The sequence below is a fragment of the Nestor notabilis genome, unplaced genomic scaffold (assembly GCF_000696875.1).
Source record: "Nestor notabilis isolate BGI_N333 unplaced genomic scaffold, ASM69687v1 scaffold14267, whole genome shotgun sequence".
NCBI lineage: Eukaryota > Metazoa > Chordata > Aves > Psittaciformes > Psittacidae > Nestor > Nestor notabilis.
The window spans coordinates 5,419-30,580 of NW_009935222.1; the positions used below are offsets into that span (position 1 = coordinate 5,419).

The 25,162-nt window shown below is 38.7% G+C and overlaps 1 protein-coding gene across 1 annotated transcript in view; it reads left to right on the forward strand.

The window, feature by feature from the left end:
- Window positions 1–1,030: 1,030 nt before the first annotated feature.
- The window catches only part of LOC104408208 (ADAMTS-like protein 1), a gene marked incomplete at its 3' end in the record, with an annotated part of 30,135 nt that continues 6,003 nt past the window's right edge, over window positions 1,031–25,162 (forward strand). The window contains exons 1-3 of the mRNA XM_010017737.1: window positions 1,031–1,051; window positions 8,767–8,894; window positions 21,107–21,152. Coding sequence (XP_010016039.1) covers window positions 1,031–1,051; window positions 8,767–8,894; window positions 21,107–21,152 — 195 coding nt within the window. The remainder of the gene's footprint in view (window positions 1,052–8,766; window positions 8,895–21,106; window positions 21,153–25,162) is intronic.

Here is a 25,162-nt window from a genome sequence, read left to right on the forward strand (position 1 = left end):
TATTGGATCACCGATGCGTGGTGTTCACACCAGCACAGCAGGATTTAAATACAACTGGGTTTTGTAACTCAGGTCTGTGAGAGCAAGAAGGAAAGCTCTTGTATTGACATCACTCTCCTGGTGTATATTTTCATACGAGTAAGTGGAGTGAGAGATAGGATTGATCTGAGTTTTGTAAGGCACTGTTATAAAATGTTACGGGGAGTGCAGCGCGCACCACGTTGAAGTGATATGGTGTCAACTCCATCCTCTGCCAGCAACCCACACCTCCAGCTGGCTGCTGCCCTTTTAGGAGCAGAAATGAGCTCACGTTTGGAACATTTCTCCTGGGATACAACTTGCAGTCCAGGTTTAGGAATGGCTGTTCAGCTCCTAGAGTCCTGAGGTGACTGTTTATCATTTCTTCCCAGTTTCGTTACAGACTAGAAGCTGTGTACTCCTTATTATAAAATTTAAGAGACTGCATATATACAACTATATGACTTGCTTCAGGGCAGAAAGAATCCCATGGGACTATGGGGAAAGCACTGGGAGTGTTTTTATCCTTCAGAGAGCACTTGATATGCAGAGCTAATGACTGTCAAATGGTACAAATGTCTACCACACTGAGACTACACATTCTATTTTCAAGAGGCAGAGTTCAGTGTGACACTTTGTCCTTATTACTTGTGCAATGACCATATCAGGTCATACATGACTAGGAAGGGAGGAGGAATTATTTTCCCCTCGATGAACCTCTGCTTTCCTGTGCAAAATGAAAACATGCCATAATTTTCCTTTTTCTATTCCTTTACTAATGAGCCTGCCTTGCATGACTATGCTTGTTAAAAGAAGATAAAAAGAAACTCGGTGCTGACAAAAACTAACACAGCAAGTTTTTACTTATGGCCCTGGGAACCAAGATAGCTGCATGTGTGTCAGGTGTCTGTGTTCATAGGAGCTGAATAAGAACTGAAAAACTGCAAGAGAATATCACAGTGATATTTACTCTTCTCCCCTTTTCTTCAAGGTGTCTTCCCCTGTTGTCGAAATGGTGCATCCTGAAGAAAGGGTAAATTAAAAACTACCCAGAAGGAGATTTTGGCTTTTGTTTATTCCTTTTTAAGAGGCTGGGAAAAAAAAAAAAAAAAAAAAGAAAAAGAAAAAATTACCCTGGTCCATTTATCTGTATTAGGAAAGTCTAAGCGTACGGTAATTACCCGAAGTACAGTATGTTCCCTCACACATGTGTGCTCCTGTGCCAGTGCCTTCCTTGGGGCGTGGAGTCACTCAGATCAAGGTTTCCTGTGCCAGGGGTTTTCCATAGGAAATATTCTTATTACTCCCTCGAAGGCCTTTTGCTTGGTCTTGCAAGTGCAAAGGAGACAAAAAATTCTTCAGTTCATTTCCAAGACTGTGGAAACCTATAGCAAGTGGGCTGGTACTGTTCAGCTCACAGCCCCCACACCCAGTAGGAGGGAGCTGCTGCCCTCCAGGGAGCAGGGAAGCCAGTGTACAAAGTATAGCCACTTCTACCTCAAGATGTCTAATGCTCATTGCAGCTACTTTTCTTTCCACGTTGTTTGCCAGAGAAATCAGCAGTACTTTGAACAGTTCTATAGGCATATTTTTGAACCACATGGAACAGCATGCAGTTAATCATGGGATCAATTGCATTTGTGGTTGCTCAGTATCTCGTGTGCAATAAACAGCTCTGGCAGCTTGGGCGTAGGGGCATTTTCTTTCTTCATCTTCTTTTAACTTCTGTGAGAGCAGAACTCCCATTACTTTGGTAAGAATGCCAGGTAGGCAGGTTTTTCTGGCTTGAGTGGTCCTTCTGGAGGGTAGCAAGTCTGGAGGCTGAAATCATCTGTCATCTTTACAGTGAGGATAATGGGAAGACAAGCTATCCACCACAGCAGCTAAACAGTGTTCAACCATCCTGACCTTGAAACAGGCCCCTTGGGAATAGAAAATAGGTTGGCGTTCATTCCCATTAAGTCTTTGGTTATGTTGCTTAAGGCTGACCAGGGACCTCTGCATTTACGAGGCGCATGAAATAGGCAGATATCTGTTTGGAGTGGAGGACCACTATTGTCATGGAGAATCATAATGCTTGCCGGGAGTTATGCTTCTCACAAGGATAAGGCTTATTTTAACAAACCCTTTCTTCAGTATGGTAAAGTTATTTTGGAAGAGTGGATATACTTGATCCTACAGTACTGGTTAAAATGATGTGCAACTGTTTGCCTAGATGCATTAAACATGTTTTTTGTACATTGCAAACTGAACGTGTCAGAATATTTTACTTATGATGTTTCCAAGATATTCACTCTGAAAAGTTTCAACAGCTAGTCAGGAATGTCTTGAATGTTAACATTTTGTTTGACAGTAATTACCAATATTAATTCAACTGGCTGTGATTTTGTTCTGCCTTGCCGTACTTCAAAAGCCAGAGATTCCCAAGCAATTTCCCATATGAGCTGTAATCCAGCTGTTACCTTGGATGAAATGCAACAAAGATACACAACATTGTGCAAATGCAATCTTATAAACCATATATTTACGTTGGTTGAAGTTTTGAAATAAATGTTTCCTAAAAAGAGATGAGGTCTCTGGCCTTGTCTCCTGCTGTTACACACCTGCATAAGTGCTGAGAGCAGTTTCTTCCTGATTCACTACAGACAACATTTCAGTACTGTGTGAAGTATGTATTTGTTGTCCACGACAAACTAACATTGAAGGATGATCAAGGATTACTCAAAGAAGGAGAATGTATGGATTGGCAAGAATTCATATAGGGATACACTTGGATATATCTGAAAAGGGAGAGTCAGAAAGGCCACATAATAGGGAAAAATACTGTTTTTCTGTCTCTAATATCATTTTCACAGTAGCAAAAGACAAGTTTAGGCAATGGCCTCAGAGGAGCCTTGCATATTGTCACTGACAGTTCATCATACCCCTGAACAGTGGGAATATGATAAGAACCAGATGATTTAAATTTCTTAAACAAACCCAGCGTTGCATATCATCTGGGAAATAGCTGTGGCTTAAAGTCTGTATCAGTTCTGTAGTCCAAAAAGAGGTTAGCTGCATTTTCCACTATCAGTATTGCTGTTTAACCTAGGGAATATACTTTGTGTTTGAAAAATATTACTTTAGTAATGTTCTGCTGAATGGGGAGGAAGACTGGAACCCTCAGAAACTGAGGAGCAATTAAACAATATGATCTGCATTTATGTGCACTGTGTGTATGTCAGTGTGTGACAGTGTCAAATAGTTGGATTCTGTAGGGATAGCACAGTTCCAAAACAAATTTTAAATTCAATTCCAGTACACATTCAAGATTTATTTTCTTAAGCTGAACTCCTTTTATATGTCCCAGGACACGAACATAGGTCTTGCTACTTTTCATGTTCCTCCCTCTGCTCAGCCACACGTGTACACACAAGCTCTTAGAAGAAACATGGTTCTTTCATGATGGATTCAGCTCCTGAATGGCCAGGCAGCTCGTGTGATTTTAGCAAGTGTGACAGTTGTCATGTTTTTTACATACTATTCCAGGCAGTTTATATTATTCCTGTGTACTGTGTGTTAGTGGCAAGGGTAGGAAAGACCTGTTGTTCATCTCCTAGTCTGAATATAACATGAATGCCTGACAACTCTTTAATAAAGTCAGAAATCACTATTAGACACTGATACTGGATTTTATTTTTTTTTAGTATAAAATTGGATACCATCCTCTTTTAGTTTTACTTGATTATGTCAGATTATTTTCATTTATATGACATCCTTTGTTCAGCTCACAGTTTAAAGCCTTTTTTTTTAACTTTTGCAAGCATCTTAACCTGAGTGCCCTAACCACTGACAGTGATTTCATTTTGTACTCATGATCCTTTTTTGTTTTCTTGTCCAAAAGCAGAAGGTGTTCCTTCTATTTCTCATTAGAGAAATCTTTTGGGAGTCCTGAAACTCATTTCTTCCAGAGCTGCTGTGTTGCTTGGTAGCTGAAGGATCACCCTCAGTTTAGGTGTGTCTTAGGATAAGACCTTTTCTAGGAGAGAAATGTTACTTAAAGGGAGCTTTAAGTGGTGGCAGCTTTACTCTCTGCATGTCCCCTCTCTGCTTTTTTCCTCTTTTTTTTCTTTTTCTTTTTTTTTTTTTTTTTTTTTTTTTTTTTTTTTTTTTTTGTTTGATTTGGTTTACTCTTTATGGCAGGAACTTTAGGGCTTTAAAGAATTACTGCAGGAGTTGTTGTATTGAAGAACACTGCAATGTTCTTGACTGTTATCAGGAGTATTTTAATGTAGATTCTTCAGTTTATTTCACTTTGTTGAAAATGGATAGAAATTATTAATTAATGATATAAGATACTTTAGAAAAATCTGTTCTAGACAGTGAATTCTTAGCTAGTAATGGTATATATCTTTTGAAGCTGTAATAGACAATCTTCAGATTTAAAATGATTTTTCAGGCATTGCTAGAATTTCAAGATCAATCTTAACTGTGTAGTTTACAGGAGGGAAAACCACTCTACTTTCTTTAACATTAAACATGGATGGAGTTGAAATGAATTATGTTTATTCCACTTGTTAAAAGAAAACTTGGAGCCTGTTCCAGCTGGAGATCACATGCTTTCTGGGAATATGTAGGTCTTATAACAAATCTTGGAATGCAAATAACAGGCACATGGCTCTCCTCCGGGTGGGAGTACAATTTATTTCAGAAAAAATTGGACCCTTAGACTGTCTAGCTGTGCTTATCCTTATAATTTGTGATGAGGTAAGAGTACTTGGTTCACATGACTTTACCTTGCAACCTTTTTTAATTATGTCTTTGGACTTCCAACCAGTGGTGAGCGATCAAGACAAGCAGTTTGAAGATATTTGTTTCCATGTAAACTAAAAGCATAGACACACATTTTCTTTTTAGAAGACTAAAAGCGCAAACATACATTTTCATTTTATAAACAACACCCTTCAGAAAGCAGTCATCTGAAATAACCTCAGTAAATTGGTGTGTTTTTCCTCTTATCTGACACGTTAATGTTAATGAGATTGTATCCTAGAAGGATGGATCACATCTGGCAATAGCCAGAATTTGTTCACATATGTTACTTTAATTTTTACTTTTACCTTTTCAATTATTGTGTTGAAGTTAAATTCTTTCGCATTTAAATAAAGGTAGGATAAACTGAGACTGTCAAATAATTGTTATACACTCAGTAGGCAAATGCAGTATCATTTTTCACAGTCTAAATTAATATAAATAAAACAAAATTACATCATACTAAATGTTACAGCAACAAAAAACTGATTCAATTACCCATCTAAACTATTTTACAAAAGCTGTTCTGCAGAATGAAGTACTACATGTGTTTAAAATGCTACTGCAAACTGTGTACCATGAAGCAAAATGAAAGTGGAGGTTAGCCACACCACAGAATAATCATTTTATGTAGCATATCTGGCAACCTCCACTTGGCAAAAGTGCTAAGATAGGACAGCAGGATCAGCATGAAGTGCTGCAGGAGAGCTGTTTGAAGAAAGCTTTCCTTCTGCATGCTTCATTTAGTTTCCTTCTCATTCACAGGATTTGATTAATTAAAAAAATAAAAATATTTACAAGTTGTGTGGGGCGCTCCTTGAAAGTTCTGCTTCTGAACCCCTGTAATTTGATGGAGTTTACATTTGACCTCAGCATGCTTTGGACCAGATCCTAAAGGTCATTCAAATTGGTTGACCTTCTTTGTGCCAGAAGGCCAAACAGACTTAACTCTACTTGAATGGCATTTGTGTATCTGCCTTTTAAAATACTCTGGTTTAAAAAAAGGAGCCTTGTGCCATTGAAGGGTCCATGAGCAGCAGCATGAGGAATGCAGAAGCGGACCATTGTGCAATACTGGGGAGATCTGGCTGGGTGTCCAGTCTGGTGTGTTGCTGGTCCTTCACCCGACCTTTGCTGCTCACTGAACATTTCCTTTCAGAAGAAATAACCATATTTGGTGTGTTTACCAAGCAGAAAATCCTTTATTTCTTAACCTATTCTGCCAAAGAGACTGACTTATTTTTCAAGATCGATTTTGTACTTTACCTTGATAAAAGCAATAACAGGAAGAGAGGGAAAAAAGACAAAATGGCTGGACAGGTGTCCTGCAAATATTTATTTATTTTTTTTTCCTTTAAACAGTATCTCCATAGAAATTTGCCAATTTAGCACACAGTCTGATCTGACTTAAGCAGGTTTAACATGATCCACTTTCATTTAATTACCACTATTTCTTGTACCAGTATTATCTCGGAGTAGTATCAGGCTTTTGGAAGGACTATAATACAATTACTCTGTCAACCTGAGTAAGCTAAGTACTGATTCATGAGCTAATGAGTTACTTCAGGGCAGGAAGACTCCCATGTGACCTTGGGAACAGCACTGGCAATGCTTTAATCCTTCAGATATGTGAAGCTAGCGACAGAGGGTGCAAATGTATATAACACTGAAATTACAGGCTTTGTGTTTTCAAGAGGATGGAGTTCAGTGCAAGACTTTGACCTTCTAACTGAGCTGACTAGAGAGAAAGCTAGTAAAAGACAGGGGCTTTCACTGCAGCTAATCTTATGCCTGACTGTATATTTGGTATCATCGATGACACTAGTAGGTGAACTGCAATCCCCTTGCAGAATTTTATATGAATGAATGGTTTCCATATTCTCATTGTTAAAGATTATCATATATAGTGCATCCTGGTTTCTTAAAGTATACTGAATAGTTAACCTTTTACCTTGATAAATCCCAGTTAACACACATTTCTTATCCTAATGTACCAGACTTAGTCCTTTGCTCTACAGACACAGGCTATTCAGGATCTTGTGCGATAAATGCAGTCTCTCTCTTAAACAGATTGTCATGGTTCAAGCCCAGCCGGCAACTTGGAACCACGCTGCCGCTTTCTCACTCCCCCCTCACCTTTCTTCCTCCCCCCACTCCCGGAGGGATGAGGAGGAGAATCGGAGGAATGTAACTCCCATGGGTTGAGATAACAGCACTCCAGTAACTAAGGCATAATACAAACCACTACTGCTACCAATAATAATGATAAGAGGAATAACAAGGAGAGAGGACACAACCGCTCACCACCCGCCGACCGATACCCAGCCTGACCCGAGCAGTGATCTGGGCCTTCCGGGTAACTCCCCCCAGTTTATATACTGGGCATGATGTGCTATGGTATGGAATACCCCTTTGGCCAGTTTGGGTCAGGTGTCCCGTCTCTGCTTCCTCCTGGCTTCCCGTCCTCCCTGGCAGAGCATGAGACTGAGAAAGTCCTTGGTCAGAGTAAACATCACTTAGCAACAACTGAAAACAACGATGTTATCAGCGTTGTTCCCAGACTGAAAGTCAAAAACACAGCTCTGCACCAGCTACTAAGAAGGAGAAAAATGACTGCTGTAGCTGAACCCAGTACACAGATAAATATTGAAACTCTTCACAGCCTTAAACCGTTGCTAACATTTTCTGGTTTTGCCTGTGAATAACAATATTCAAGACTGGTATATTTTATCAGGTTTCAGATTTAATGACAAAACTTTTAGAAAGCTTCACTGAAGAGAAAATTATTTCAGTTGAGCTAGCTCTGTGTCTCAAATACTATTGAAAGCTACAGTTGATTCCTTTAACATGGGCTAGCAATAATGTTTGCTGATGTTTCTCTGTTGAAGGTGTACCTCGAAAGTCTCCCTCCCCTAGTTGTCATGTCTTCTCATTTATTCCAAATACAGTTAGAAATGCTATTTACCAGGTGTTGGCCCACAGTGCAAACCAAGTGTGAAGGAGTACACTGCCTCATCTCCATCAGACACAGGCATTTTTCATGCACATTTGCATGTTTCTGTATGTTATTCAGTTTCTTCCAGCAAAACCATATTGTCTGTAAGAGACAATATCTATCTAAATGGTTAAATCGTTTGCGTCCCTATCAATCTGATGTGCATTTGCATGCATGAAAATGAAACGCTGAATACATGCCTGACTGCATTATTTGAGGCAGGTTCAGCTGTACACTTACGAGCTAATCCTAGAAGAGCTGAGCATTTCCAATTACATCACTGCTGCTCCTTTATAAAGTTCTGTGCACCCAACCACTGGCATTAAGAACAGCACTGCCTGGGTCTGTGCCTCACATTGGAGAGCTCCAGCTCTTCAGATAGTGTGCACTTTCTTTTTTAAGAAAATACACTGGTTTATCCCTCGAAAATAATAGTGATAAAACGATTAGGGAATCTTTGTCTAGAAAATTTTATAGATCTTTGGACAGAGAATAAATAACGATAGTTTCAGTTCCTTATGATGAGTGCATGAAAGTTGCTATGTTGAATGCCTTTGTATCATGTTGATTCACTATGTTGTGATTCTGTTTTTCCTCAAGAGCATCTTGGAAGGCCCTTTCACAGTTCCTAACACAGCAACAAAACTTCAAAGCACAATTTCTGTTTACAATATGCCACCTCTTCCTTTTAATCAGGAAAAATCCCATGCCTCGTTTTTGTCCAAAGTGTTTTTAGTCATCACCAGTCTCAAACTGAGACAGAGTATGATACTCAAAGGATGAAAACAAATTCATACAAGAACTGGCTGCCAATCAGTAGGAATGTCAGAGAATAACAGATTTATTCAGTGTTTTCTATGACCAAGATGATAGCCATTAAAAAGAAAGATTAAACTAGCAACAATATCTTTTTTGTCCTTTAAATGAATTTTCCTGATTTTTTAACTTCTTCCTCTCCTCAGAGCTCCAGAACAGCTCGCTCAGAGGAAGACCGAGACTCACTGTGGGATGCCTGGGGCTCGTGGAGCGAATGTTCACGTACTTGTGGAGGAGGGGCTTCATATTCACTGAGACGCTGCCTGAGCAGCAAGTAAGTGGGTGAATGCTTTTTACATTACTGATGGGAGAATTCAACTTACTCATATATGTCAGACCATGAGAAGTAATAAGTCAAGGTCTTGAACTACGTTGAAATTTCCAGCTCAGTGTCAAAAAATTATGATGGCATGGTTCATTATTTATTCAGGCAAGCAGCCAAGACGTTTGATAAGACAACACCCATTTAAAATATAATGAGAACCTATGGAGGTATAGAAGTTGCCTGGACAGCTTGCAAGGCTGCCAGCTACTGAAAAGTGACACTCCCTACACTTTCACTATTTAAGCAGTAAGACTTTTCACACTTGTACCAGATTACAGCTAATTCACTTGGTTTAGCCCCCCACTAAAACTACACTGAAACTATAAAAGTATCAAACAGACCCAACATGGCATCCTGAGCTATATAAGAAAGAAATATAATTCTGCTGAGGATATCTTATTAGTTAAATTTTAGGCAGCAGGTCTTCCATACCAGCAAATCCTCCGCTCCAGGCAGAAGCAGAATGGCCCAGTACAACGGTGAATTCTGGGTACTCAGACAGCCATCTGAGATTTTATTTCTCCCCAGTTACTAGCTTGCAAGAGAACATGATCAAGCCATTTGACATCATTTTCACCTTATAGTATATGTAAGTTTTGCCTGCAAAGTATTTCCAGCAAATATTATTTCTGTCTACTTTACCTGCAGTAAACGTGGTATATGTGATGTTAACAGATTTCTCATAAAGAATAGGAAGGAAAAGTCCAGACCCAATCTTTGTGGCTTACTGCTATCTCTGATAATCTTACATATTATAGTGTAAAAACTGTAATACAATTTTCCATCCTGCATGTTTCTTTTGTATTTATGTTCATGTGCTTATAAAACTGTTGTTTATAAAAAAATACACTCCAAATTGTTTCCTATATCTGACATTTTAAAACGTGATGCTGTTTAGTGAGGACAAGAAACAGCACAAGGCATTCAACCATAAGATCAGAACAGAATACTGTGTTCTTTAGCTTTATCTGTGCACAGTTTGGAGTCCTAGTTTCAGCAGTTATTGAGTTGATAGTGTGCAGAGTCTGCTGGAAGGAGAAAAAATAGGCAAAGACATCTACTGAAACCAGAGGGAAAAAGGTATTTTTCTATTCCATTCCATGGAAGAAAAAATACAATAATTTGGGTTTTAAATGTGGGAACAAATTCTCATCTCTTGTTAGTTCAATTGCAAATAGTGGTTCTGCAAACACTCTGAAATCAGGAATTTCATTAATAGGAACTGCCAGTCCTTCTCAGAGTTGGGAAAATAAGTGACTTTCTGTATGTTCCTTTGATGTAAACATGAATCCAGGCATATCAGGAGATCTGGGGAATCTGAATAATACAAGAGCTTGCTGACTACACCTCTGCTCTCTCACTGAGAGTTGTTTCTAGAGGGGAAAAATCTTGGAGCCCCACAACACTAGTAGTAGTAGTAATCATAGTTCTCTGTAGTAGGTGAGTATAAACCACTCCTTCTGGTCAGGGTCTCCCCATCTGCTTCTTTTTGATTCTTACTGCATTCAGGATGTCCCTGAATCTATCCCCGTGAAACAGGGAATAAACTCATAAATCACACAGTACTCATTTTTTGTACAATACCTTAATACTGTCCCATCAGTACATGAGCAGTGCTTCCTGCCTTAAGAAACCAAATGCAAGTTTGGACCCATTCAGACATGGAAGCACCATGTCCAGGATAGGATGCAGGGGTTTTATTAGGTGCACAATTTCTGCTAGCTAGTAAATAATAAACAGCAAAATTTGTCCTGGAATCAGCAGAGTTCAAATGTGTGATAGTTTTTCCTTTTTCCTGGTCTGCATGCAATTGCTAATTAAATAAAAGTTTTAAACGATTAATTTATGTACTAGGCAAACATTTTAAGTCACTAAGAAAAAGTCACAGATGGAGAAGGGAAAGAAATTCATCCAGACTTTGAAGGTTTGTAAATAAGCCTGTACACATGAGTATTTCAAACCTGGCAAGTTTAGAACAAAATGTCCACCTCTCTGGGACAATTTCTTGATTGGTACAGTTTATCAGCTCTTGTACTTTCTGTGTAAAATTTAATGTCAGCATGAAGGAAGATACTAGATGCTTCTGGCAAATGAAAACTGGCAACATGTTTAGATGTTTTGGAACAAATTAATACTAAACATTTCTCAACCTGGGAAGAATGTTCATAATATCTTACGTCTTTTAGTTCTGTATGAGGTGAATTTCAGACCATTGCATGAAAAGAGAGACTCCAGTGCATCTGCTTTGAAGAAATGCAAACAGTAATTGTCCATTCCTAAACACCATTAGTATATGCAGTGAAATAAAGGAAACCAGTTTTCTTTCCAGCTTTTGTTTGCCAAAGTTATGTTAGTGCATGCGTTGTTTGTTTTGGGAACATGTTTTGTGTTAGGCCTTTGCAGCTGTGATGAAAGAATGGAAAGTCTTAGTGAGAAATTCTATTTTCTAGTATTTTAGATGGCAAACATTTAAGGGTAGAAGCTGATTAACAGTACATTTCATAGAAAATCTCACCCTGATCATGCTAAGGACATTTAGCATGACAGTGATATAAATAAATATAAATATTAAATATTAAATATAAATAAATATGACAACAGAAGTTGTCAGCCCAAGTCAACCCTGCGTCCTGGTATCTTGTGCTGACAGCAAGAAGCACAGGGTCACTCTGGTGGCAGAATAAGCCCCAGGAAAATAAAATTTTGCTAATTAGTAATTAAAGAAAGACAGGGCTAAACCTCAAAGCATGAGACTTTTTATGCTTTTTGTTGACATTAGCTCTTTATAACTTCAGATACTCGTTATTTACACAAGAAGACAGACCCTCTTTTGATGTTACAGTCGTTTGCCTCAACTCACTTGGCAATTAATCTCCAAAACTAATTATGTATCGCATGAAGCAGTATTTATTTCTATCATTCCAGAGTTTTGCCCTTCAGTTTCAGGGGTTTTTTAAATTTTTTTTTTTTTTTTTTCTGGGGTGGGGGTGGTTGTTTTGTTTTGTTTTGCAGGGGGAGGGAGAGGTTGGGGGTTTGGGTTTTTTTTTTATACAAAGCTTGGGAAAGAGGAACTCCTCACCTGTCTCCTTTCCACCATTAACTGTCATTCAGCACTGCTGTTCTGTTCAAAACCTGTGGAGAGGAAAATCATAGACCACTCCTGTTTTTCTTGAGGGCCAATCTAGCAACTGTTGTGCTTCAACAAAGAACTGAGTTTTATTAGCTATTGGATACTTTGGCTTGAGGGATGCTGGAAATACATGGACAGAGCATGTGGAGAGACACTGCCATATGGTTTTTGCCTTATTCCTTGCAGTCTGGCTAGTATTTGTTGTGGTCTGTCTAATGCATAGTACAGCTGGGGTTTTTCATCCAACATAGTGGATGTGATAGTGGATTCTGATAGTACTCATATACCTTCAATCCAGGTATTAATAAATGTGTATGTTGGTTCAAGGAAACTGAGAGTAATAAATAGCTGATTGTTTGTTAGCTATATGAAATTCGTGTGCATTTATTTAACTTCCGTGTCTCAGAATACATTTTCAAATCTCTAAAGAAATTATAAATTCTCTTATGCTAAATTCACCCATCCTGGTCCTAAAAATAATCTGTGTGTGCTGGAATTTTGCTTTGTATATTGACAAGTACTGCAGTAATATCAATGGTGTTTTACTGTTTCTAGGCTTTTAAGCAGGAAGATAATTGTGATTTTTTTTTCCTATCTTCTTCCAAACTGTTGATGACTTTCTAGTAAAGTAAGGTTGTAGGTAGCAGAAGAGCAGGATGTCCTAGAGTTTTGAAAATTAATTTAGCAGGTAACAGATAAGTAGGCTTTATTTCAATCTGCATAGAAACCCTACCTGTTGCTGCTCTTCCCAGCTGAAACATGAGTCAGGGAACAGTTTGTGTGAGTTTATAGAACAGTGATAAGCTGGTTATGAAGTCTCATGGATACTTAATCTGGGTAAAAGGGTCAAGGTTTGAGATTATCACTCTTACCTCTGGGAAACCATGTACAAACTGCTGAATAGAGTGGAGGTTTTCCACCATTAGATGAAGGATGTATGTTTAGTAGCAGAAGAAAGTCAACGTTAATAAAAAAACCCAACAACAACAACAAACAAAACCAAAACCACACACACAAAACCCCCCAAAAACAACAACAAAAACCAACACCCCTCACCCCCTAAAAAAAACCCGACACAACAACAACAGAAAAACACCAAGAAAGCAAAAAGTGGGAACATGCATGGGAGAGTCACAATGATAAAATGCCAGATTTGTTTAGATGCCTGGTATTGGCTCTGTTACTTGCTGGAATACTTTTTTTCCTTCGCTTTTCAAATGCCTCCCTTCTTTCCTTCAGCTCATGGCTGCCTTTTGTTAATGCAAGCAAGTTAATGCACCACTGTGACATATACTTTCTACTATCTCTGCTTGCTAAATTAGCTGAAGTAAATGATTCCCTAGCTCACCCCACTGTGATTGCATTGTGCAGGATGAAAACAGTAGACCTGCATGAACGACTCTCAGTTTTATTGCAGTTTGACTTGGTTGATCAGTAAAATAGCCACCAAGACATACCTTTGGAGGTTAGGTTTAATAAACCAGCAAAATTAGCTTAATTTAGGTCAATTTTATGCTGTGGAAATTTCACACAATCTAAACCAGTGTTGTGATCTGTAGAGTGATTGCTGGTGGTCTTTGGAGAAGCAGTTAGTCACATTGTGCTGATCCTCCTAATTTCAGGCTTTTGCACCTCAGTGAAGTAGCTAAAAATATATAAACGCTTTTCTAGCATTGTTTTCCCATATAACCCATTGCTAGAGTTGCCACAGGGATGTCACCCAAAACACTCTGTGTTAGAATGAATACTACTAGCATTGTACCTACAGATGCGGGATGGATATGGTCTCCATAGCTGCTGAGCTATGGAGATAATTCTATGAGCTATTGACATAATTCTTTCAGTAAATATGTTCTGGAAATTAAATGAAAAAGAATTAAATCAGCCAGGCCTTTGCATGATGTAGAGTTCTTGAAAGCCTTACTGCATGTAAGAAAGAAGATAAGCTGTGGTTCTCTAAAGCCCCAAACAATAAATTGTACATAAGAAAGCATAGGCATTTCAGTTGAGCTGGGCTAACACATGTGATTCAGACCTGAGTTCAAACTTTCTCAAAACATGGGGAACTTGGGTTCCTCTTCAGCATGGGATTGTTTTCTTGTTGGTTTTTTTTTTTTTTTTTTTTTTTAAGACCAGCTGCAAAACTTGGATACAAATTGGAGCTCAGGCATGTTCAGATGTGGAGTGCTAGTACTTTTGGTCCTGCAATATGTTCTAGATGCTATCTTTCAGACACAGCAGGACAGATGAGATTTAGTAGTGTATTCTTTCCACTTAGACCATAAAGGCACCTCTTGCCATTGTTTTCTGAAAGGCATTTCTTTAATTCTTGCTTTTTTTCTAGCTTTCCTGGCTAGTGAGCAACTGAAAAACATTTACAACTGTAGTTGCTTTCTGTATATCTGCAGTATGTGTTGAATGTGCAAATCTAAATCTAAAACCACTTTTCAAAATATCTTACGGAAAAACAAACATGACAGACTAGATGCATGAAAATAAACAGTAGTCTGAAAGCGTTCTGACAAATTTTTCTCATTTTCTTTATTTTTTCTCTAATTTAATTTTGTATTTTCATTGGACTAGCCAGTCATATTTTACTGGGAGTTTAGGGAGAGTCATTAAATGCCTAAGGTGTTTCTAAGCTGTAGTTTAGAAAATAACATTCAGTGGCTCTGAATAATGCAAAGAAGAATTTGAAAGCAAAAAATTATAATAAACTCGATTCTGTTCAGCAATTTGTACAGTAAAAGTCCTATATCTGCCTTACTTTTGAGTAAATATAATGCCTACATTAAATTCCAATGGTAGCAGAAGCTACCCAGAGTAAGAGCTTTGTGAGCTGATAAATTTTTGCATAACATTCCCAATAAAATTCTCAACTCTGAACTGTTCCCCTCATCAAGCTTTCAGAATTTAAAATGAATTTGTGACATGAGCCTAATCATACCTTTAGAAGGAAAGGCTTATCTTTGTGAGACCAATAGGTATATTAGCTTTCCCAGGGCCCTATCCTATTTTGACTCAACTGCTATAAATATCCAACTTGGTATCTCAGTAGCTTGAGGTTACTGTGGTTATTTCTTGTGGCATAGCCTACAGTATAAACAAAATCTTAGAAGAGATTCAACACAATTTCAACAATAATCAGGTAGCCATAAACAAGTAGCTGTACTGTAATTATATCACCAAGAAAGGGACTTCATCTTTAAGAAACCCTACTTATTTGTTCTTCAAATTCCTAAACAGTCACTCAGGTTTTGGTTCAGGCTAAGTATTAAACAAAGGTATTTTTTCCTTTTTTCTTTTTTCTAACACCATCTATTTAATATAATGTATAGAATCATAGAATAGTTAGTGTTGGAAAGAACCTTATGATCATCTAGTTCCAGACCATGGGCAGGTCACCTTGCACTAAACTATGTCGCCCAAGGGTCTGTCCAACCTGGCCTTGAACACTGCCAGGAATGGAGCATTCACAACTTCCTTGGGCAACCTGTTCCAGTGCCTCACCACCCTCACTGTAAAGAACTTCTTTCTTATATCTAACCTGAACTTCCCCTGTTCATATTTGAACCCATTACCCCTTGTCCTATTGCTACAGTCCCTGATGAAGAGTCCCTCCCCAGCATCCAGTGTAGTCATATTCCATACGTGTACAGCCATATACCATTCTTTTGGTTCCAATGAGTTTACTCTAGATACACAGCAGAGTTTCAAAGAGTAAAGTCCAGTATGATGGCTTTTTCTTAGCTTCTTACTCATTCACGTAAATGATGGTCAATATTTATTTTATCATAGAATCAAAGAACAGTTTGGGTTGGAAAGGACCTTTGAAAATCATCTAGTCCAACCTCCCCCTGCCACAGGCAGGGACATCTTTCACAAGATCAGGTTGCCCAAAGGCCCATCTAACCTGACCTTGAACACTGCCAGGGATGGGGCACCCACAACTTCTCTGGGCAACCTGTTTCAGTGCCTCACCATATGCCTTGTAAAGAAATTCTTCATTATGCCCTTATGTTGCTTATCCATCCTCTTTCAGTTTAAAATCATTGCCTGTTGTCCTGTCGGTACAGGCCTCAGTATAAAGTCTTCCTCCATCTTTCCTATAAGCTCCCTTTATCTATCAAAAAGCTGCAGTAAGATCTCCATAAGCCTTCTTTTTTCCAGGCCGAATCATAGAATTAGAATCACAGAATACCTCAAGTTGGAAAGAACCCATAAGGATCATTGAGTCCAACTCTGTTAAAAGGAGGACTACTTAAAACTAAACCATATGACTAAGAATATTGTCCAGATGTTCCTTGAACTGTAACAGGCTTGGTGTCACAACAACTCCCCTCGGGAGCCTGTTCCAGTGACCAGCCACTCTCTCAGTGATGAACCCTTCCCTATCGTCCAATATGAACTTCCCCTGATGCAGCTTCATTCTATTTTCTCATGTCCTATTGCTGGTCACTCTCCACAGCATTCCTTGAGGCAGCTTTAGACTGCCATGAAGTGACCCCTCAGCCTTCTCCAAGCTGAACCTCAGCCACTCCTCATAAACCTTGCGCTCAAGACCTTTCGCCATCTTGGTCAAACTCTGGACAGACTTTAGTCGTTTGTTGCCCTTATAGCAAGGCACCCCCAACTGCACCCAGTACTCCAGGTGGGGCTGCACCAGGGCAGTGCAGAGTGGGACAGTCACATCCCTCGACCAGCTAGCGATGCTGTGCTGGATGCACCCCAGGACACAGTTGGCCTCTTCAGCTGCCAGGGCATGCCATTGACTCATATTCAACTTGCCATCAACCCAAACCCCCAGATCTCTTTCCACGGGGCTCATCTCCAGCCTCTCATCCCCCAGTTTGTGCATATAACCAGGATTAGCCTATCCCAGGCAGAGAATCCATCACTTGCTCTTGTTAAATTTCATATGGTTGGTGATTGCCCACCTCTAGTCTATCCAGATCTCTCTGTAAGGCCTCTCTACCCTCGAGGGAGTACACAGCTCCTCCTAATTTAATATCATTGTCAAATTTACTCAATGTACACTTGATTCCTGCATCTAGAGGATTTAGAAAAACATTAAAGAGCACTGACCATAAAATTGAGCCAGGGCAACCCCACTACTGACTGGTCACCAACCTGATGCAACGCCATTTTTATACATCTTTTCAAATCATTGGCAATTGAGTAATGTAGACAGGAAGTTGGGCAGACCTGAACAGACAGTTTGAAAACCTAGACTCATAAAGTCCATGCAATCCTGATAAGTCTTCCTTTTTGATAACAAGCTGGTGGCCGTGGCCTTCTCTCACATTTCCATTATAGGAAAAAGGATGTGCTGAAAGAATACAAGACTTTTCTTTTTTTTTCCCTCAGAGAAGAACTAAACCAAAAATTGTATTGAGAATAGAAGGGGATCGTAACACTGTGCAACATCTGGGAGAGAGGTTGAGGGAAGACAAATGCAAGATGGTGTTACTGTGTATGTAACACAGCCTCATGCCCGCTGGCACCCGGGAAAGGGGAGGGCTGACTCATCCTGCCTAAGATCTCATGGTAGGAGAAAGACCCACAGCATACTTTTCTCTACAGGTTCAGTGCAGAAACCATTATCTATCCCAGAAAACGGCTCTCGAGGGCTGTGAAAATAAAGGAGATGAAGATTGTCCAACATTACATCAACTTTCAAGCCCCTGTAGTGAGCAGTTGCGTCAAAATTCACATCCACAAAAATAACCCACCTCGCCCATAGATGCTTATTTGGGGACTTGTTTTTTAAGACAAGCATTTCAGACTTTGATGACTGCTTAGAGTGGCAGGAGTTGATGAGGTCCTCCTCTGCATATTCCTTTCATCGTCTTTGGTAATTACAGATGAAGACAACTTTGGCATAGGGTTGCTATTCTTTCTGTCATGGATTATTGCAAAGCTTCTAACTCTAGCTGAGCACAAACACACATCTACTTTAGACCTTTGAGGGGGGAAAATTGAACTAAGTCCCTCTACAAACTGGAGCCTGGAGAAATAAATACCAGGGGTTTGAGTTGTTTATGTTAAAGAGAAGTGAATATTTTAATATATTAAAAGTTGTTAACCTCTTTAAGAAACTTTACTGAAAAAAAAGTGACTACATTTGAAGAATGAAACATGATTCCTAATAGCTTGCTTTTGTTTCATATTCACATGATAATAATTACCTGTCATGCCAAAATTTCAGCTACTTTTTTCCTCTACAAAATCTCCTGCAGTGTATAGACAGCAGAGAAGACTAAAAGTACCTCTTACTGCATTCTTTGTGTGCTTTCCAAGATGAACTTGCCATTTTGGGTGACTTTTGACTTTTCTAACTGGCTGTGTTCTCTTCGTTGATATGAATTCTCATTTATACCCTGCAGAAGGGATGTGTAGTGACTGTATCTCATAACACAGTCTCACTTATCTGCTGTCGTTCTTCCTTGCCTGTGAAATGCTCTGTTCTGTGGCATTCCTCAAAACATCCACACTGAGATACGCGACTCACCTTAGGAGAAAACCTAGCCTGGCCTGGGCCTCTTGTTATGCAAGATGCTGTGTATTTCACTCTAGCAGGATTAAGTTCACTACATGGTTTCAGCTTACATATTTTAAGCATAGACAGGGTCAGAAACAGAATTTATTTTTAGAAATCAAAATACATGTCCCTGAAAAGCTGATTTTTCTCCCCCGCCCCCCCCAGTCCTATGATTTTGAATCCAAAATAAGTACTTGAGCTTAAGAGAATGTGGAATACTGTCCTGAAGCAGCATAATTCTGAAACACAAACACTACTCTGCAAATCTATTGTGAAAATATGTCAGTTCAGGCTGAAAGAAGTTTGCTTGCTTTTGGCTGATGGTTGATAACCGGGAAACTAATGATCTTAAACAACAAAACCCCAAAGTTTGGTCTTGGAGTGGGGACAAGTGGAGTTTTGCAAGAGTGGTTCACAGTGTTCGTGAGTCATCACAGTGCTAGCTGCATCCAGAACTGCACATTTTTTTCTGAACAATCCTGGCTAATAGCCGAAGGAGGGAAATTGGAATTAAAAACTGGATAGTTCTGTGGCATTTTTCTAATTGAAGTACCTATTCTTTTCCCTAATGAAAAGAATAAGAGAAAAGCAAGTGTTATTTTTCATTTCAAAACAGGCAGTATGAAGAAACTGAGAAAAGAAGAAAACATGAGGCAGCTGATATAAAGAAAGTTTAAATTTCCCTGGCAGTTCAATGGTTCTGAGATTAATAAATTACAGTAATTGAAATCGTGGTAGCAGCGGGTCTGTGTGAAGCAAAGAAACATCTGATGGGTTGTATGGCATGTATCAATATTGCCCAACAAGCTGTTCAGTGTGGTGTACAAGGCCTGCACTAGGACTGCCTGAATGCACAACTGGGATGGGGGGTGGTTCTTGGAGATTTTTAAAGGGGTTTTTTACTTCAGAGCCTATTCTGAGTATGATTTTTATCATTGTGTTGCTAAAACTACTTTGTTTCCTAGATACTCTGTTCACACTTTTCACTCCTGTGCATGCTTGCAATGATCGAAATTTACTTGAATTAATTATCTAACATTACAAAAGCATTGAATTAGTGGTATTTCTATTATGCTTTTAGTAGCATCCTTTATATGACGGATATTACATAACAGAATATGTTATCTTTCTGCTTACAGTTCTTCCGGAAAAGTAATAGGGTTTATTTTCTCATTTTTCTTCTCTTATGATAATTTACATCACCATGATATGTTGGCAAAACTGTGTTTTGCCTGGATTTTTGAACTCACATAAGTATAAATTACTACTGGACAAATTTCACAATTAGGTATTAGGTCTTGTGGATAAAGGTGGGAGGAAGGATGACTTCAAAAATTTAAAGGACTGTTCAGTTTATTTTAGAGTTAACTCAGTATGGAAAAAAATTCTGTTAAAAAAGAAGGAAAAGAAGGAAAAAAGAATGACACAAATGCATGCCAATGCTGTCTTTCTCTTGGATAGTTCAAAATGTTTTGGATTCAAAAATTCAGTCTTGATAGGCATTTAGTCCTCAAGGAATGTGTTCTTGTTAAATCCTAGCCAAAAAAAGAAAAGGAAAAAAAAAAAAAAAGAAAGGGAGGAGGGGGAAGTTGTGAAATTAAGAAATTAAGAATGTAAGGAGTTCTGTTCTTTTGAAGTATAACCTTTAAAATCAAAACCCTGCATTCTGAATTATACTGAGGACCTCCGCAGAGTATGCTGCTTAAACTCATAAACCACATGAAACTTCACCTAAGTTCAAATACTCAGAATATGCACTGCTGAGTGCTAAAAAGATAGCTGGGTGTTGACCTTTCTTCTGGGAGTCCTGCCAACATCAGGGCTGGTATGGGTCTGCTGTGGGGGAAAAGGAGGAGAGCCATGGAGAATACAAGTCAGGGCGGTGCTCTCCTTCACCTCAGCTGGGCTCAGCTTCTCTTTTGATGTTGCTCTGAAGCAGCGATCTGGGGGTTCATGGGGCTGGTGGATTGGAGAGGAGTTTTATTCTCTCCTTCTTCCCTCATATCAAATTGGAAAAAAATTGGTCCTGCTATCCTTTCGTTTAGCACCGCTGCAGACAGGTTTCCTTCCTCCCAGCACACAGGTTGTTCCCCAGCAGGCAAAGGCTGGCTGCTCAGCCTCTGTCATTGCTAAGGTGTGTGCATGGGTAGATGCAGAGCTGTACCCTTGTGAAATCATTGGGGATAGCTGGGAGGCATGGGGCATTAGTAGTGTGATTCAGATGTTGATTTCTAGCAAAGTTCTGTGCTCCAACCTCATTTATAAGCTGATGCCACCTTCTAGAAACTAATTTTTAAAGCAAAGGTAGGAAACTGAGGAATTATAGAATTCCTATCTCAATACCTGTAAAGAGATAGAGAGTCCTTTACTTTGGGGAAAAGGGTGGTGGGGGGTTAGAGATCTTTGTAGAAAGATGCTGACACAGTAAATATTATGTGTTTGCTTTTTATATTAAGCTATTAATGGTTTGTTTTTAATTTTTGGACACAGGACCTGTGAAGGGCGAAACATCCGGTACAGGACATGCAGCAATGTGGTAAGTAAAGAATAGCTTTGGTTTGATACAAATAATCACAAGCAGTCATGTCCCTATTAATAAAATAATTTGGTAACGTGAAGTGAGAATATTGTAGCTATCTAAATTGCCTTTGTGCCACAGGATCTTTTGTCAGTTTCTTGAAAAGATAGAGAGATTATGGCATAGCATGATGCTAAAACTTGAAGGAATTGCAGTCACAGCCTTTCCAAATAGAGTGAAACTTCAGAGTTACTCTTTCCAACTTCCCTGGCAGAATCAAGAGCACTCATGTTCCCAGTATTACTTTGGTAACCAGCTGGTTCATACTGGGCAGTCTGTCAGGCTGGAGAATTAAGCTGTTTAAGGACTGAAGACAAATTAGTAAGTATATGTTTTTGTTCACCTATGCCCTCCCAGCATTGTAATTTTGTTGCAAGTCTTAGAAAAGCAATTTTAGATAGCCTGCACCAGCATTTTGGCCTTTCCAAAGGCTCTGTCTTGTGTTTTATATATGGTGAATATAATTTTCAATACAATAAAATAAGCAACTTTAACTTCTGTGCTCACGAAAGTGAAAGTGTGTTTTCACTGGTGAAAATGGAAATAAAGATTTTCATACGGAAAGCTTTATTGGGTGCCAAGAATAGTAAAAGCTCTCAAATTACATGGAGAAATGTCAGTTTTACCAGTAAAGATGGAAAATGAAATCAAACGTGCACTGGGCCAAGCTTTCTCATGCCTGATAGGGTCGTATTAAGAAGCCTTTCAATAGATGCTTTGTCTATAAATGTTTAAAAGTTTAAGTTAGAAAACTGAATACATTCCCTCGTATTTACCTTATATTTTCTTCAGCAGACCACAGTTCTTAATGAAAGAAACTGCTTCTGTCTGAGCTGTAGTCTTCCATGCAGCAAGATTTCTCACACTTCCTCTGAAATTTCTTATGGATGTATCCTTTGTCTTCCTATCAGTCTATGCATCTGCTTCAGTAGCTGACAACAGGTAGAGAAATCAGTAAATAGGTCTGCTGGCTGATTAAGAGTCTAATTTCCATCTCTGAGGCACTGAGGCTACACTACATTTGTGGAGGGAATGTGAATATTGATTTGTGCCGGTCAAATTGAGTGCTGCAATGCACACACACACAAAAAAGCCGATAAAACCAACCAAAAAACCCAAACTATTAAAGGTTAATTGAACTAAATTAGACTACAGTTAGACCCATCAGTTCTGTTTGGGTTTGTGAAAGCATACGTGTTGAGACAGTCCCTTTCCCATTCTGACCTGACCTTGTGTATGCTAAAAGCAATGAGACAAACTAGCATCCTTCTCTGCTGCCAGTAGCTATTCCTGGATCACCCTGGTTAGAGGACAGAGTTTTACTTGTGTTACCACTGTTATTTTGTAATCACTGAGCTTAACTTTCCAAGATAAGGAATAGTTTTTAAAATGTTATTTTTTAGCTCACGTTCCATTTTGGAAATGTGCACCCGAATAGTTTTCATTCAAAACAAAACCTTGCATAGTTTTGTCAGGCGATTCCTTTACATACCTTGTATTTGGCAATACTGGCTCCAGACTTGCCAATGTAGCAGTGAGGCATGCAGCTGTAGAACTCACTTAATTGCTTAATACCAAATCATTAAAACTGAAAATTTAGAAGTGCTTTGCTATGCTGAAATCAATGGCAGTTTGCCCCTGATTTACGAAGACCCAGGACAGGATTTAGGATTTTAACCCCTTTTTCAGAGAGGGTGGATTGTGCTACGTTGCACTTTTCCTTAATAAAAGAATTAATTCTTAATAAAATTATTAAATTAGTTTTAATCTTTTCCTCTTGGTAAACTTGCAAAACTAGCAGTAAATGAAACTATTCTCAAGCTTATGACTTTGACCACGCCCTCCAAATATAGCTTTATATCATAAAAAAGTACTTGACTGTATTAATTTCATAGACATTTGATTTCAGGGGACAGTATTTTCTATTTTTAAAATATGTTGAGTCTCTGATTGAGATGTTATGCCCTTTCACTTATCATCTTTACTAATCTGAGATAATGTGCACCAGTACTCAAAACATCAGTCAGTGCAAGAGCACTGCCACCATGATCTATATCAGAACTTGCAGTAGGATCCTGCCACAGCTGTGGTGATCCTCAGCCCATGTTTCTGTGGCTAGGTATCACTTTGAAATACCTTGTGCAGCACCAGTGGAAACCTAAGGCAACTTGGGAATCCCAGATGTGCATCTCTGCTGAAATCCATTGTTACTGAATGGTGTAGCTGTACCACTGAAGTACAGTTTGTCCCTTTTAGAATAGTAAAACAATATCATATGCTTTCTCTTTAATGAAGCCTGTCTTTGTCTCCACAATCCAAGGATACATACACACAAATTGCAGCTTGGAAACAATTCATTAACCCCATGGCTTGTTGTAGAATTCTGCACTGAAAAAGGCATGTAATATTATATTTTTGTTAACTCAGACTTTGCCTTTTAAGATTTCATCCACAAAGACTCTGAAAATTAGCAGGACAAAACTTCCAGGCTCAATGAGACCTTTGTTTTCATCTCTTAGATGACTGTCTGTTGCATTAAAGGAAAATGAGGGCAAATCCCCGCATTCTACCCCTGTAAATTAATCTTGCTATCATGCGTTGTGGAAAATTACTTTTTGATTCTTATGGAAATCAGCAAGTCCTTAAATACAAGCTTTCATTGCCATTAGTTTGTGCATAACTTGAGGACATTATTGTTCATAAAATAATTAGTCTTTTTATTTTCTGCAAACTGTCTTTCTTTAAACTGACATGTTTTTATTTATATGACTGTCCTCTTAAAGAAAGGATGGATAGTCACATATGCTAAAAGCAAACTCTTTATTTCAAAGGTGAAATTGGAGAATAGGAAGAATACTTCTTGGAATCTGGCAATGAAATAGACACTATCATTTGCAAGATTTTGCTACAGCTGGTTTTAATTCATCCTGAAATTAAATTACAGGGTGGAGAGGAGGAGAGGAATGAGATAAAGAAAAATAGAGGCAAGGGGAGAGAGTGGCATGTCTGTTTCTTCAGTGACATATGTTATTCTAGGGACTCTGAACCATTTTGCATAGTACAGACCGTAAGAGAGATTGATTTTGCTGTCTACAAAGCTTCTGAACAGTCCTCAAAAGAACAAATCCAGTCCAGTATGTTCACCATTTGCATTGCCTGGTGTTGATCAGAAACTGGAAAGATTTTGGGTATGAAACCACATGTGTAAATAGTAAAAGAAGGAATGAGGGAATCTGAAGATGATTTAGGGTTGAATTGCATCTGCTTTTTTTCTTCTTACTTTTCATATTGACTCCAAGTATGTTTCCAGCCATTTTAGAATATAATCATGGGAGGGAGAGAGAGGGAGTAATTTGTTTTTCTTTAGAAAATTACTCTGAATGCAATGAAAACATGTTTTTATATCTAGCTGGGTTGTTGTGCTAAACTTTATTCAAAATAAACAAAGATATTTCCAAACTGCAAATAGGATTTTTCTACTTTTTTTCCTTTTTTTCAAGGTAGCATGCTCTATGTTCCTTCTTCTATGCACATTCTTAGTCTCCAGGTCTTTGACAGATTTTGTACCAGGATATCTTACCACCTCATCTGCCCTTTCTCTTCCCATATTCACATGAAATTCTCTCTGAAGGATATTTGCTGGAATGTGTACTGCCTTCATGCCTTCTCTCTTCATTCTCTTCAGTTATCAAGACTTCTTTTTGTGATTGAAACCATTTTAATTTTCCTTGATATTTTTCCTTTTATTACACTGCTTTCTGAATCCAACCAGGGGAAGGGAAGAAAAAAAAAAAAAAAGAAAAGAAAAAAACCCCCGAGAGGTGCATGAAACTGGCACTTCATTCCCAAAGTACTTTGCTTTTCATATTTACTTGATTATATCTGCCAGCATGATGATGAACACCACATATAAAGCTGCTCATGAGATTTTGCTCTTTGACATGAAAATAGACAATGCTGGAGGCTGC